Genomic DNA, 15,718 nt, shown 5'->3' with positions numbered 1-15,718 from the left:
GTGATGCAATACCCGGTTCTCATCCCCGACTCTTTCAGCCATATCCAACAGTTTGTGCCAAGAGAACTCAAACTTTCAGGGGGCACATCATCCAATTCCCATAAATCCTAACAGTTTCTGGAAACTCTAAAGACAATCTTTGTCACCAGACATTGCTCCATGCTGCAGAGGTTCCCATTTCTCCAAGCTGGACCTGGCTTGTGTTGGCCCAGGGCAGCAGGGAAAAGGGAGCCAACTTCTCCAGCTGTAGCAATCCGTGGAAGTGCAGATAAAAGCCTAAGTGTGCAAGCTGGCCTCCAATCCCCAATCCCATTGCCTGTGAAAGATGGAGCGTTCCTCCTTCCGTGGTGGGGATAGCTCTTACAAGAGGTCCTCTCATTGATGGTTTCAAGTAGCTCCCATTGAAGGTTTTGAAGCAGTTCAGTTTGACATTGCTCAAAAGCTCCAAGTAGTTTAAGCTTGTTGTGCCTGGCTTCTCTACATGGTTTGTTCTGTGTGATGTTCTTTATTTTTGCTTTATTCTGTGAATGTTCATCCACATAAGTCACTTCGCCTTTGCATTTTGTTATTTACTACTTTGAGCTCATTATTCTTGTGATATATTAAGTGCTTTTGAAGGTAACTTGAGTTATATATATGGAAGGATCAGCATAAATAATGAACAATTGACTTATTTACACACAGACATTCATGCATAACTGTGTATTTTAATACAGCAGAAATAAAGAAAACGGTTAAGCTATCCAGAATGACTAAAAAGATCACTCTGTAGAAGCTTGATAGCTTGCTTTGCCAAAATTTGATGCCATCAACAAAATACAGCTTTATCAAATAGTATGACTGTTAGATGAGCTTGTACTATGCTTAAAAATAATTGAGGTCAACATTATGTAGAATTACCTATTATCCTGTATACACAAAGAACAGCTGTTGACTGTAGCTGAATTATGGATTTCAGTTCCACCTCTACTCCGTTGTCAGTCATCTTTATGCCGGGATGTTCTGTTTTTCCTTCCTCGCTCAGTAATACCTGCATCCCCTAAAAATGCTTATATCTTTCCGAGTTTGTTAAATTGTTGCATTGATGTGATATATTTCTTTATAGCTGCCTTCTCTTCAAACTTTTACCTTTTTTTTTTTTTTTTTTTGTGTGTGTGTGGCTTTCACGTATTCTTTTGCGTAATAGAAATACTGCATCAAGCAAGCTCTTTGCTGGTGTATTATTTGCCAAATACCCAGAAAAGCTCAGGACTAATTTTAGTAAATGAGAAATTAGCAGGACTGTATTAGACATATACCTTGCTGAACAGATGCTTTAATAGCTATTAGTTGCTGAAAGCTTCATTTACTTTATTTTAACTATTACTCTACTCTGTTTTCTATATCAAGCTTCAAAGTACAATTCCTATAAAAGTTGGTAACTTAAGTTTCTGGAAACTTATTTGCCATGTGTCTTATTTTTGCATAATTAACGCTGTGGGTACTTGGCACCCCCTCCTGGCAAAAACACTTCCATTTGCAAATGAGGAAGAAAAAAGATCTCTCAGGGTACGTCAGCCAAGTAGGAGTTTAATTAATGCTAATGAAGTAAGTCCTAAGTAAATATATCTAATGTGCTGTTTTTATTTTTCAAAGTGTTCTGCTCCTTTGACTTGCTGTATTTTTAGATGATTAACTTAAAATCACATATGGAAATGTCAAGGCTTTATTTCATCTTTCCTTCTAATCATGATGCTAATGAGGCAAATGGCTGTAAAACTGGGAGGAAAACGTCTGCTTGAAATTATTTTGAAAACCAGAAATAAACAAGAACATTTTAGTGTGACACTAACCTCAGGTGTGACTTCTTACTTAAAATAAACGAGGGGCTCCTTGCACAACTTCTAGACTTCAAAGTAGGCTTTGGAGATCCTGTATCTTCCATGGGCTGTTTCCATGAAGTAAGGGAAACCTGTAGGTTCAGCATTGCCTAGTTAAACCTTTAAAGAATATGAGTGTAATTCGAGCAAATGCTGAAGTCAAGTCTGTCTGAAGGCAACGAGAAATGAAGGAGGCCACAGAACCTTTTCTGTTCTCTCTTTCCATTGTTTTCATCCACATTTCTGTATTTCAGCTGAGAAACTCACTGGGTCAGAGTCTGAGGATCGAAGCAGAAAAGTGAGAATATCTACAGAAAGCAGGCGCACAAAAAGAACTTTTAACAGCAACTTCTGAGCTGAGCAGCAGTTAAAGTTAGATTGTCTGTTATTTTGCAAGACTGGTCACTGTGATAATTCTTTTCCTGTAAGATAAAATGTGCTAAGCAGTCGATCCTGATGTGGAAGCCATTTACTAGCATACTAGCAAAAACTTTCTGCTCTCTTCTTTTTTTCATTACCCAAAACTGTTTTTATCTGGGTCAGCAGTGAGTGCAGGTGATATAATGCTTTTTTTCACATAGGAATTAGAGCTGCCTAAAGGTCTGGAGCAAAATTAAATTTCCTATAAGCTGCTACGACGAATCTTCTTGGATTTCTTAAACAAGCTTTGTATTATGTAAATGTTTTTTTTTCCTTTCTGACTGAATCATTCAAACTCAAACAAAAAAGCGGTTAATTTCTCTGAAGGTATTCTGCTGAATTAATATCCATTGTCAAATATTGTTGCCCACTTAAAAATATTTGAAGGTGGAGGAGAAGATAAGTTTTAAATGCATATTCTGTAATTTCAAATTCTATTTCAATTTTCTGTTTCTTGGAAAAGTTGAATTGCCCTGTAGAAAATGCATACAGTATGGAAAACAGGAAAAATACATTTTTACTTATCAAAGTTGGAAGTATTTAATAAATGTTAGTGGATGATAGGGTAATCAACCGCAGGAGAGGGGAATGTTTATAGATGTGAGGAAGGCTGAACTGAGCATAGAATAAGTTGCTTCAGCAGTTAATGACCTTTTGTTCCGTTTAGTGAAATGCAATAAATGTATCCTTGTACCAACTGTAAAATACAATACATGGGCTTCATTGCCTGTAGGTAACTTTAAAATGTTAATATTAAAGGTTACCTCTTGCTAGTCCTTAGTGAGAAAGGACTTTGCATCTGAAAGAAGATGACAAGAAATAATGAAAAAATTGTGTTTTATAGGAGCAAAGCATTATTTCTCCACTACTATTTTTGTGTGGAACTCTAAAAGGCCCAGCAGTTTCATTGTGAGTAAATTGAGAAGGGGCATAAAAGATGTTTCTCCTCCAGTTGCCCTAATTCTTATTCTACTATTGCTAGTCTGGCACATGGCTAATATTTGAATTGGTATGTAAACCATGCACAGGTTGTGCACTTTTTTTATCAATAACTCTGTTGAAAATTTGATGTATGATTATGCTAGAAAGGTTGTTCCTTTGTTCATATAGAGATGTGTTCATATAGATAGGGATGTGTGCGTGTGGTACGTATGCTCATGTACAGGCATAGATGCCGGTTTCATGGGAACTCTACTTCACCTTGTAGCAGCCTACAGAGTGATGAAAAAAGAAATATGCCCCTCTCATCTAGACTATCCTGTTGTGGAACATGTGTCTGTGTAACAAAGCATAGCTGAATATTCACATTTCCTTCTGTTAGCTAATACTAACTCTAAGTCCGATGGCTCATGGGACTGCTGTGATTCTTGTGCTTCTGCATTGCTTTCTGCAAGACTAAGTCTATGGTTCTTTAGAAACAGCCGCCCATGGAAAGCAAATACACAACCAAGAAGAGAAATCAAAATCTGAGACTTACTATCAAAAGAAAAGGTATGATAGACCCAGGGTGGGGTGCAACATTTGCCTATATTCCACAAAGTGCCCCACTTTAATTCCTAGATTAAAAGCAACCAAGCGATACAGCATATGAGTATCTTTGAGACTAATTGAAAGGTCTGTTTTATATGTGAGATTATCTGTGATATTCTGTGCTACTCTATTTCCTTCCTTCTACCTTTTTTTCTTCTGGAGTAGTAACTAGATTGAAAACCTTTAATTTTAGTTTCTGTAATGGATTGATCAGTCTGGGCAAAACTGAAAGCTCAATATCACCATGAGATGAGCATTCAAAATACCAGAGATCATTTTAAAAGACCTTACAATAAGGGTAGGTTACGATTTTATTACATAGGAGCAACCCAAGCATCTAATGGTGGCATTTCGATGCATACTCCTCCATGCTGGTTCATTAGTCACGAGCTATCAGTAAATGGAGGAGCAAGGAGGGAGGTTCAGGAGCGCACATTGCCTGTAGAAAAATGTGTTGTAGCGCATCACTTGCATAGACGAAGACCAAAGGGCTGAGATGTTCAAGCCCTCAAAGGTATTTTGCACAGCCCTGCAGCAGTTTAAGCTTAGCTCTTCAGGCAGCTCCATGGGGAGGGAGGAATAGCTCCAAACTGGAGGATCTGGCAGCAGTGCTGCAATCTTCAGTGTGATCAGAGAGATTTACAAAGTCACTTTTTGCATAAGTCCAAAATCAGATGTTTTATGTGATTTTTTTTTTTGTTTTGTTTATGTTATGGCAAACTGTATTTGCTCATGAGTAGGTTGCCATGGGATTAGGCAGGGTTTCAATTTAGTGAGTGTCACACTCCAGTTTCCCTGGAAAGGCAGAATAATTAATGTGTATCTAACAAAAATAGAGGGCAATAATTCCTCACTTTTATTGGAGAGGAAGAACATAAACATCACAACTATCACAGAGTGCTGACACACTGTCAGTTCATGTCCTGGTTTATTCTGTGGCACTAAAAACTAATCTTGTAGCTGCATTATGAATGCAGTTTACAGTGGATTTAGAAATGATCTAAATAGCAATTAAATGTAATAGCTTTTTGCAGCTATTTGCAGTTGTTCAGAAATGATCATGCTAACGTATGACCGTGATGTGGTGGCATTAATCTAGTGAGTAGAGAAGCTGGACTTCGGTGTTTTTTGTTCTGTTGTTCATACTATGTCCATCGACTCGATTACCTCAAAAATAAAATGAGCATATTGTAAGTGACAGCAAAAATGATGGCATGAGCTTTGGGATATATGTGTTTTGAGGCTTACATGTTTCAAACTGATCAACAGCTACTTTCCCTCTGCCATAATTACAACATAATCAAAAGGTTTGAAAGCTTCCCCAGAGAAAATTCCTGTCTAGGTCAATCACAATCTTTAGGAAATTGGTACCGTTAACAGTGAATATGGTTATTATTGCTAACAATTATTATCATTTTGTTATTAACTGTTATGTGTTTTCTGCCTCATTTGCAATGTGCCTGATGATTTTCAAACACAAAAGATCATACGAAGGGAGATTATTGCCTACAGCCATGCTTTGCTTTGGTTTCCTCAGGATTGCACCTGCTGTGCCTAATACCCACATAATTTAGTGGCTTATGGTAGATGTGCAGTGGGGTAAGAGCTAGAGCAAGTCAGAGCTGAACTGCCCTGAAAATTTTCTTACTATATAGGCTTGCCTGCAAATATATAGAGATAGATAGATATATCTGCACGGAGGCGATCAGAGCCCTTCTGCACTTCTGGAGACTTACAAAGCAGCTCAGTCTCTCAGATACTGTGGCCTGCAGTCCCTCTCCACGGGGGCTCACAATCTAAATAGACTTAAGTGATATAATGTGAGGAAAGGGAAATAACATAAAGCTGCTTTGCAATACAATTCCATAAAAAGTTCTATGAAATTATCCTCTTGCAGCATACATGATCTGGACAGAAAATATGTAAGATGTAGGGGGAAAAAAAGGATTTTGGAAAGAAGCCTGTGTAATTGTAACTGTCAAAGTCGTTAATGATCCTTCTTGCCATTCCAAATTCACACTTAGAAACCTTTATGTGCCACTTCCTTGAGTTTTATATTACCCAAAATACTGTAAATCTTTTTAGTTCTGGGGGATCCCAGCAGGATCTCCAAGAAATGCATTAACAGAACAATCGGTTGCTCCAGTTAGCTGCATTATCGCAGTTTTGGGTAAGAGTTTGCTACCTTGCTTTTCCCTTGCATCTCACTGTGCCACTGTCCCAGCTTGTTTCCATGGAGCTTCTGGAACAGCTTGTTACCTCCGTCAAGAAAGGTCGCTACTGACCTTTTATCTTGCTGCTAATGAGACAAATTTCAACATGTGCAAAGCACGACCTAGAAACCAGGCTCCTCCCTGTGATTTAGTATGTAACGGTCCTCAGTTGCATGTGCACCGCAGGGTAAATGGACTTTGCGTTTGGCAGCACACAGGGTTGTCCCATGCGGCCTGGTCACCTCCCCATCATCCTGCACATGTGTGTAGCCCAGCAGCAGCTCCCTGCACCCCACACCAGCAACAGAATCTTTATGGTTGGGAAAGACCTTCAGGGTCTTTAAGTCCACCTGTAAACCCTTTACCACCATGCCTGCTAAACCATGTCCCTAAGCACCTCATCTACACAGTTCTTGAACGCTGCCCGGGATGGTGACTCCACCACCTCCCTCAGCAGCCTCTTCCAGTGCTTCATCACATTTTCCATGGATAAATTTTTCCTAATATCTAACCTGAAACGCTGTGTGCAGCCTGGTTGTGTTGAACATCAGCGTTACTTGAGTCTCGACCTCCAGGTTCTCTTTCCATGGCTCACCGCAGCGTGTGACCTGCTGTCTGGGCCATTGAAAAGCTCCGTTTTGGGCTGGATGAAAGTCCAGATAGAAAGTGCTTTCTTCCCAAAATGAGGGATTTTTTTTTTTTTCCCCCCTCACGTGAGAGAGAAAAAGAAAACATCAGTTACAGCAGCGTTGTATCAACACAGAAAACACATAAGCTTAAGTATACCTTGCTCTTCAGTGGAAGCCTGCTTCAGCTAAGCGAGATTTTTGCCAGGGGAAAAGGGCAGAAAGAAGTACTCATCAGCTGTACTGCAGTGGGTATAAAAATTGTCTGGTGGTCCCAATTTAAGTCTATCAAGTCCCTTGGGTATAGTAAATGAAACCATAGATGGTGAGAAAACATTGGTCTGTTCAATCTAGACACAAAGAGGAGAGCAGACAATACACTGTGATTACGAATAACCTAATCAAAGGTTTTATTAGGATAAATGTGTCTATCAGGGGTCTGAAGGGTATTGCACAGTGCTACAGAAGATGCTGGGCTAGGTCTTTAGTTGCAATGGTAACTGTGGCACTGTGCCTGCTTTGCAATATTTTTTTTTAATTGGTGAAAACTAATTGCAAGTTTCTCAAGTAGAACAATATTGTATAATTTTTCAGATCTATGAACTAGAAAATGGTAGTGAATATGTTCATTACTTAAATGAAAATCAGAGTTGCTACCTTGACAGCAAGTGTTGGAAAAACCACAGCCATGTGAATGCAAGGGTATGATTTTAAGTTCTTCATGTAATTGCATCAACAGTTTGTTCAAATATTGCTTTCAAGGCAAAGGAAATGCATATAGGGCTGCATTTTCCATAATTGTGGTCAAAGCTGCAATTAGAAATCTAGTTCATAAATCTCCCACAATTAATCGGTCTCCTACCAAAAGAAATTCCCTATGTGCATTTGCCATCCTATGTACAGAGTTATGTACAACTATGTACAGAGTTAAGCCACTTTTTCTCCTAAAAATCATTTAAAATTATTTTAAAATAAATGATGCCGTTTAAGATAGCGCATATTATTATTTACATGTTTATTTAAGGTCAAATGTTGCCTGTGGAGCCAAATGTTGCCTGCAGAGTCCCACGTTTTTGTCAGCTCCAGGCACAGGTTGCGAAACATCAGCTCTTAGGCTATATATTATATATACGTATGTGTGTGTATATATATGTATACACACACATACATATTGTATCTTGTATGTTCATATGTATTTATAGCCATGAGGTTTAAGCAGTGCCAAGTGAATTTGGATTGATGTGTTTAGCTCCAGGCTATTTTTTCCCTATGGCAGCGGTGTCTCAGGGCAGCCTGCAGCTGCATCTTGCTTTAGCTGCTAGTTCAGCTGCCTGTATCAAAGTTATTTCAGCCTTGCTTGCACAACCTAGTCCTTCCGCTGGGATGTAGCTGGTAAAACAAGTTGTCTTCTTCACCTGTGGCCATGTGCCTCATTTTGCTGTGTGTGGAGCAGGGAAGCACAACTCTGCTTTTTTCTGTGCCTCTTCCAACACAAGCCCAGAAATGGGAGGAATGTGACTGCTCTCTCTGCTGTGACAACTTCTTTCCTCTCCCAGGATGAGTTTGAGCTGCAAAGTAGCCAACAGCAACTTCTTGTTGTGCCTGGAGTTGGCAAAGTCATGGTCTCATGTCTCTAAAGAGCAAAAGTACAAAATCTACTGAGAGATTAAGAATGCAGTTTTGTTTTATTTGACTTTATTTTCTGTCTGGTGAATACCTCTTTGTATTAACAGTTGTTAGCAATGTAACATAATTCCTCTGGAGATTTTACTGACTGATCTAACTCAGGGTGTTTGGATTTGGCCCCCATTTATGTATGCTAAGACAGGAAACAGAACAAATGGTGGTAAGAGGCAAGCCCAGATGGAAAAACATCTTGAATCTTTTGAAGAATTAATTACCCAGCTAATGAGCTGGCAGTCTCACAAGAAGAAGGGCTGGAATCCTACCTCATGCTTCAGAAGTGCTGAAGTCAGATGGATCATGTCCTCGATGGTAGCTATCGGCACTGGTGATGGGAAGTCACATGGTTAGCGGGATATTCTGTGGGAATGCAAAAGGCCGCATTCGTATCTGTGTCAGCAAAAATAATTACCCCTCTGCAAAGAGCAAAAAACAAAGTTGTTAAGTAATGCTTTGGGCTCTGAAAATACCCATGCTCCTCCAAACAGCGATGAACTCCATGTCCTTGGCAAAGTCACGCAGGAGTGAAGCCACAGATGGGCTGCAGAAAGAGGCTTTAAGTCCAAGTCTTTAGAGCTGTTGTCAGCAACTGCCTGTTCTATAAGTAGTGACATTTCCCAGATACCTCAATTTATTCTTTTGGGTACAATCACAAACTCTTTAGTCTTGTCATACTGTTTGCTGTGTGAATAATAGGAAAGACTCGCGTGTACTGGGGAGTATTAATTTTGAGTGCTGAAATTCTTCCAAGTTGGACTTGTTATACGTTTGTTGGTCAGAGAGGCTGTGGAAGAATATGAATATTGCCTCAGTCTGTGGTTAGGGTGCTCTTCTTAACTATATATATATATATATATATATATATATATATATATATATATATTTCTTCTTCTCTCTAGCTGTACCTACTCAGTTTTTTTAGATTTTAGTTGTCTCCTTCCTTGAAGTGAGTGTTTGTCCTAATGAATCCATGTAATTACAAATCTGTTGGTCATGCCATTGGCCACAGATGCTGTGTTTTCCCTCTACCATTCTTGTTCTGTGTGTTCTTTCCACTGGCTCACTGTGCCATGCCACTTTTTCTTGCCAGCAGACAGATGCACCAGCTTTATTACTTGCAGAGTTTACATATCTTCAGGTACAAAAGATACAAGCAGATATTTTGGAAATGTAGGCTTTCTGAACTCTACAATGAAATGAGTTTTAGGTGGGTTCTTGGGGAATGGTGCTCTTCAGAGAGACTCACTGTGATGGCGCAGAACAGTTATTAGAACTAATAATATGTCAGTGCAATTTTATTTAAACTTTTATTAATACAACTCCTAACAGAGGTTTAGAGAAGATACTGCAGCCCAAAGCCTGAAACTAGCAGTAAATATCAGAATATGGCCATTGGTGCTCCATGTTGTGGTTGAAAAAGACTTTTTAGGAATCTTAAGTGAGCCTAAGCACATTCCAGTATGGGTGGATACACCACCTTTTACCTTGAATCCAGCTGCTCTTACAGACTTTTTTTAGGCACAAAGTCTTGTTTATGTACTTCAAGAAAAGATACTGGATTTTGTGTCATCTTTTTATCTTACAAAGTTGATTTTGGGATCTATTATCTTTAAGGGTAAGTTGTGGTTCCAAACCCCATTGACGCTTGCATTGCTGTTGTTTTGTTGCTTGTTTTTATGTTGCTTCCAAACACAAAGTGGGTCCCCCTTCATATTACTGAACAGCAATCTGTTATGGCCATGTGCTTAATGATTACATGCCTGGGTATTTTATGTTTTATAATATTTTTCTAGAATTTGTTATGTGGCAAGTTCCCTCATCATAGTCATGTGCAATAAGTTTACCTTGTGCTTATTAGAGAAAGGACTAAAGGACAAATACACAAGAGTTGGGTTGTCCCACCTGGCTTTGAGCTGCTGCTAATGGCAAGTAAAAAGCTCCTTTTGTAGTCCCTGTGCCACTGCCATCGGAGGTATGGCTGCACATTGGACACACCAAGCAGAAGACTTTGATTGGAGCACCTAAGGGAAAAATGGGGAACATTTGTTTGTTAGTTTGTTCGTTTTCCTGTCATTTAATAGCTTTTCTCAACCTATAGCAGTTGAAATAATGAAAAGTGCACAAGGGACCACTGCAGCTCTTGGCATGGGGTTGGCCATTCCAGAGATGTGTCCACGTTCACAGCTGTCTGCTATCTGTAACCAACTGTTCGGCCTGGTGCTGGGCTCAGTGTCTCAGCCTGGATGAAAATGTGAGGCATGTTGCAAGCAATAAAGAAGCGTTTTGGAAGAAATTAATTTAGACAAAGATTTGTGGAAAAAACAGCGGACAGCTGTGGAATAAGGGGAGGGGAGATTAGTGAATTGATAAAACAGGAGAATCAGCAGAGCCTCAAGTTCTTCAGTCAGTTGCAATAAATGTGATTTTTATCAAGAATTAATCTCTCACTAATCCAAAATATTTTTATAGATTTTTTTCATTAATTGGAAAATAATTAAAAAATAAATGATGAAATACTTTTTTTTGAAATTTGGTCTCAAGTTTGAAGTGAGTAGCTGTGCCAAATCTGTAAGAAAAAAAAAATCACATGATTTTTCAAGGGCATAGATTTTAATGTTTATCCCTATTTTACTGCATTTTTACTAAGGCTCTTAGCATTTTTTTTTTTTTTTGTAAAGTACTTGGAAAGTAGGGGGTGAAGTGGTTAAAAAAGTGTAATAATAATTTTCACATAAGATAGCATAGCCTGGTTCCACTTTGTGCCTTTTTCAATTTATTTTCTTATCGTTATGCCTAAAAGCTGTGAAAGCATTTTGGGCACAAAGCCACTGATGTATTCAGGAGAATACCTGTGTGATGTGCAGTTAGCTGCTCCTCCTTTAGCAATTTTGGAAAATGCTGTTGTTGGGACTATAAAGTTTTTAGCACTACTGATGTAATAATTAGACATAAGTGTACATTACATAGGAAAACATTTTTCTTCTGCTCTCAGATATCTGGGAATGACTGGTGACTGGAAATGGACCAGCAAGCGAAAAGTAGTTTGTGTGGCATTTTGTCTGGCCAAAACACAATGCAGAAAGTGATGGAGGTGAAAGCCCTACCTTGAAAATCTTTAGACACAAGCTTAATTTTGCTTATGCAAGTCAGGACATTAGGCATATGTGTTTGCAAGGTTGTGGTCCAAGGATTGTTATTTGGCTTTATTAGAAAATTTTATCCAAGTTTTGTTTTCTGGACTGCAGCATTCAAGAGTTCAGGTGTCTGTGCTAGGGCAGGTAAGAAGCTGAGCCCTTTCCTAGTCATCTGTAATATGTTTCTCTTGGTTTTAAAGGCCCAGTTGTAAGGAAATAGTTCAAGAATTCAAATGGATGTTTGTGGCTATGCAAAGTCAGTTGAAATTCTTGTGTTTAATAGAGTTTGCAGCTGGGCTTTGCAGGGAGCAAGGCAGAGCCTCCCAGGGCAGCAGGTCTACCTGCGTGATGGTGCTATCATCCTGGGACATTTCTGCTTTCTGTTTTAGTGCTCTGGCAGAAACCACCAATTTAACCTCCAATCCTTATCTCTCAGAGGTGAAGGAGCTCAGTAATCACAGATGAACACTTTCACAGCATCAAGAACAGAAGGGAAAGTGGTCCTTGACTTCAGTGCTTAGATAGCACTTTTGCAGGAGATGCACATGCGTCCGTCGATATGAATAGTAGTAGTTTGTGGATTTCATGTGAAAATGGCACCTCTTGAAATCATATAACAAATATTCAAAGTTACAGAGGCGATTAAATGCCTAACAGTAACGATGAATCTTTCTAAGATGTTTTTACAGCCTCGAGCATGGGGATATTGATCTTTTGAAATGCTGCAGGCAGCACAGGCTGATGCCGACACCAAACCATTGGCTTAGATTTACATTGTCTTTTGTTATATGGAAAAAAAAATGCTTGTATTTCAGAAAATGCTTTTTGTAAATTCATCTTTTTTTAAGGTAGAATCCCAGCAAGTCGCAAGCAGGAATGCTGCAAGGCAGGGAGAATTTAAAGAGCCTACAAATGTTGCAGTCCGTGACAAAGATGGACAAAATGTTGGCTGAGGTCACTTTTGAGACTGAAGGAAATGGGAAACTTTGATGGCAAAGTAGAGTAAAGGAGTATGAGAATGTTGAGAAAGTGGTCAAGCAGTGAGGGGAAGTGAGGAAGACAAAGAGGCTCTCAGGAGAACAGCAACAAATATTTTTTCAGAGATTTACTTATCTGCAATGTGTCAAGTGGAATTAGCAATGCCTGCTAACCAGCAATAACAGAATTAAAGATCTTTTCATGGTTCAGCCATAAAACAAATATTTTCTAATCTTGCTTTTGGACTGGCAGTGATGGCTCTAAATGGTAGCTTTTCGTTGTAGAGAATAGACAGTGTGGGGAGCTTCACCCAGAAAAAATGCAAAATGCCCCAAAGGAAGAGAGAGAAGCATGATACCTGTCATCTCCAAAACTGAATTAGACTGAGCTTGTTACTTGAAGAAGCTTGAATAGCGTAGAATCAAGGCTCTTTATGTAACCACCTATAAACATTTATTTATATGAGATATTGTCAACTGTAAGAAATGGCTGCTTAGTAAGCTATGGTCAGTACTGTGGTTTTCACTCCTTATGCTGTTTCTAGTTTGGCCTGATATGATTATTTTTAGATTGTTTAATAGCAAGTACTTGACAAAATTATTTTATTGTGCTTGATTAAGCAGTCAGCCATGCCTTATTGCTTGTATTTGCTCATTTTGTCTTAGAGGAAAAAGTACTTTTTGACTATGGGAATATATAATATCTGTCAGTTTTTTTTTTTCAAAAGCTTGATGTCTTCAGAGGTCTCTGATCCCATGTTTCTCTTAGCACTAATGCTGAGTCACACAATGGTTTCACATAAATTATCAACTGTATCAAGCATTATTAATATGTAAATGTAATGGCAGTTCTTTTTGGCTCAGTGAACCTAGATCTAGTTTTGCATTGGTTTTGTACTTGCTGAAGGATTTTGAATTTCTGATCAAAAATAGCTTTGTCCCAAGTTACCTTTCATTCACAGTAACTGTTAAAATCCTTGCATTGCTCATGGGAAGAAAAATCTCAGCTTTATTGCTTTATGCAGTAGAAATCATGAAGTGGCTACTGTAAAATACAAAGAAATGCCATTAGTTTGGGGACTCATAGGGAAATCTATTTCAGATGGTAATTTAGGAGAGGAGAGAACAGCAGTAATAGTGATAATAATACTTAGCGCTCTGGTAAGTATTTTCCCATAAGTCGTTTATCACAGAAGTATGAGAAAATGATAAATGACCTGGCTTTTAAAATGCTCTTTGGTGGAAATACATTTATTTCATGTTAGCAGCCCTGGAGAGTGCGTATATCTCAGTGTACATTGATGAGATTGTGGTATAGAAATCCTGATAATGCCTTGCTTCATGGGTGCCGTTACCTACTCTTTCCTCACTGGGAATCAGTTGTGGTGTGTGCTATTGATATGAGGTTGTTTGCCTTGTTAAGCTTGTGTGAATGTATATCTAGACATCGTTTGGGTTTGTTGTTAACTTACCAAAAGGCTCCAGCCCTGTGACGCCTATAGCTGAATAAGAACAAAGTCACCAGCTGCAACAGCTCCTGAAGCTGAAGAATGCGGGATTAGCGCCCGGAGGACCAAGAAGAGTATTGGTATTAGTTCTGTGACTGCTTTTTGTACCTGTCTGTATTGTAGAGGTTGGTATCTCTGCCCTGTTTCTTACTAACCTTAAGCAGGAGAGGCAGTTCCAGGGCAGATCTGCATTCCAAGGCACCTATGCTGCACGATTCCTGATGCTGCAAAGCACTGGGAAGGCTCTGGGCTGGTCAGAGAAAGGCACACATGTAGCCTATGATGAGATACTTGTCTATATGAGAATAGGTATATTAGAATTTCCTTCCAACAAAGCTGCTTCAGCATCACCATGCTTGTCTTCTGCCCCTCCATATGTTCCTCCTTCGTCTTTCATTCTTTTTTTTTTTTCTCTTGGAGCTTAGCCTTATAAATGAATGACTTTGAAAACCTTTGGAGCAAAAACATGCTGGGAGAGTAAAAACAGACAAAGCTGAGACATAACAGCCAAGGAGAAAAGGCCTATCCTTTCCATCGCCTGTGGGAAAAGGAGGAGGAGACCTGGCCTGAAAATAAAGAGCATTTTTATAGCACACTTGAGGTGTGTCACAGGCAGAAATAGTGTTAGAGAGCTAAGAGAAGTGAACAGCAGTTCACTTTTTCAGTACTTTTTTCAGAATACAGATAATTTTATTAGATAAAATAGGATTGATTGAGCATTTTGTAATTATTTAACTCTTACAAAACTTGGCTCCTGTATGATTCTGAGGAATTGATGGTATTTCCTAATGTGAATAAAAACATTTCAACTCGGAAGGCATCTTCAAAGGCAGAATTTGGCCTGGTGCAAATAGTAAAGGTTGGCATAGTTGGTCCAAAATGCAAATAACAGAAAATATGAAAGCAAAGTCAATGGAAACTCATGATGAATTATTTTATAGACTGTTCTGAACCTGAGGATATAGTGTATTTGTTACTGTGCATGCATTTATATTTACCAAAATACCCCTCTTTCTTTATCCAGATTTATATTTTTGAAAATAACATCTACTATCAGCCTGATGTAAAGAGTAGCTCATTGCGCCTGACATCTTCAGGAAAAGAAGGAATTATTTTTAATGGAATTGCAGACTGGTTATATGAAGGTAAGCCAGACAAATATATCTGTTCATTAAAACAGATGAGAGGTTCTTGTAGAGACCCAACAGCAGAAATCTGTTCATTTCAAAAAACGCTATCTAAGATTGTTTTTGCTTTTTGTCTTCTCATTTTCTGGCAAGATTGCCTTGCAATCTTTCATTAGGATCTATTCATAGCTTATACTGACTGCTGGTTTGCATATAGCAATATTTTCTGAGGAAGAGAAATATATTTTCAACCAGACAGTAATTACAAGCACTAGGTAAAATGTATAAAAAATTGCAGTTGTGAAATCTTGATGTATTGAATTGAGCAGGATTTTGTTACCCACATCAGTGGGGCCAGTATTTCAAAGAGCACTGTCAAATGGAGCTAAATGTCCTCTATGTTTGACTTATCTAGAATAGCTCCATCCAGACCTTTGCAACTATTTGCAACACATGTAAGGAGATGAAAAATACGGTTTATTTGCCAAAATCTGGAAGTGGCATGCAGTTATCTCAGAGGTGGCTGCTGCCTTTGATTCCTTTAAGACTTGCTGTAACTGCCAAGCCATGCCAAAATCTTTACCTTAATACACAGTGTTTCAGTTATCACTCCTATCCTTGAACTCTTTACTTGTATAGAT

The 15,718-nt window shown here is 38.8% G+C and overlaps 1 protein-coding gene across 2 annotated transcripts in view; it reads left to right on the top strand.

Moving 5' to 3' along the window:
* Nucleotides 1-15,718, top strand: part of DPP10 (dipeptidyl peptidase like 10) — a 416,148-nt gene that overhangs the window by 359,311 nt on the left and 41,119 nt on the right. For both annotated transcript variants that reach the window (XM_088521794.1, XM_088521793.1), the window contains exon 8: nucleotides 14,975-15,095. In XM_088521794.1, coding sequence (XP_088377920.1) covers nucleotides 14,975-15,095 — 121 coding nt within the window. The remainder of the gene's footprint in view (nucleotides 1-14,974; nucleotides 15,096-15,718) is intronic.

Source organism: Tinamus guttatus, unplaced genomic scaffold (genome assembly GCF_059628265.1).
Source record: "Tinamus guttatus ecotype Peru unplaced genomic scaffold, ASM5962826v1 Tinamus_guttatus_pri_ptg000133l, whole genome shotgun sequence".
Lineage (NCBI taxonomy): Eukaryota > Metazoa > Chordata > Aves > Tinamiformes > Tinamidae > Tinamus > Tinamus guttatus.
Note: the sequence above shows the minus strand (reverse complement) of the source record. Positions and strands in the feature narration are given on the sequence as shown.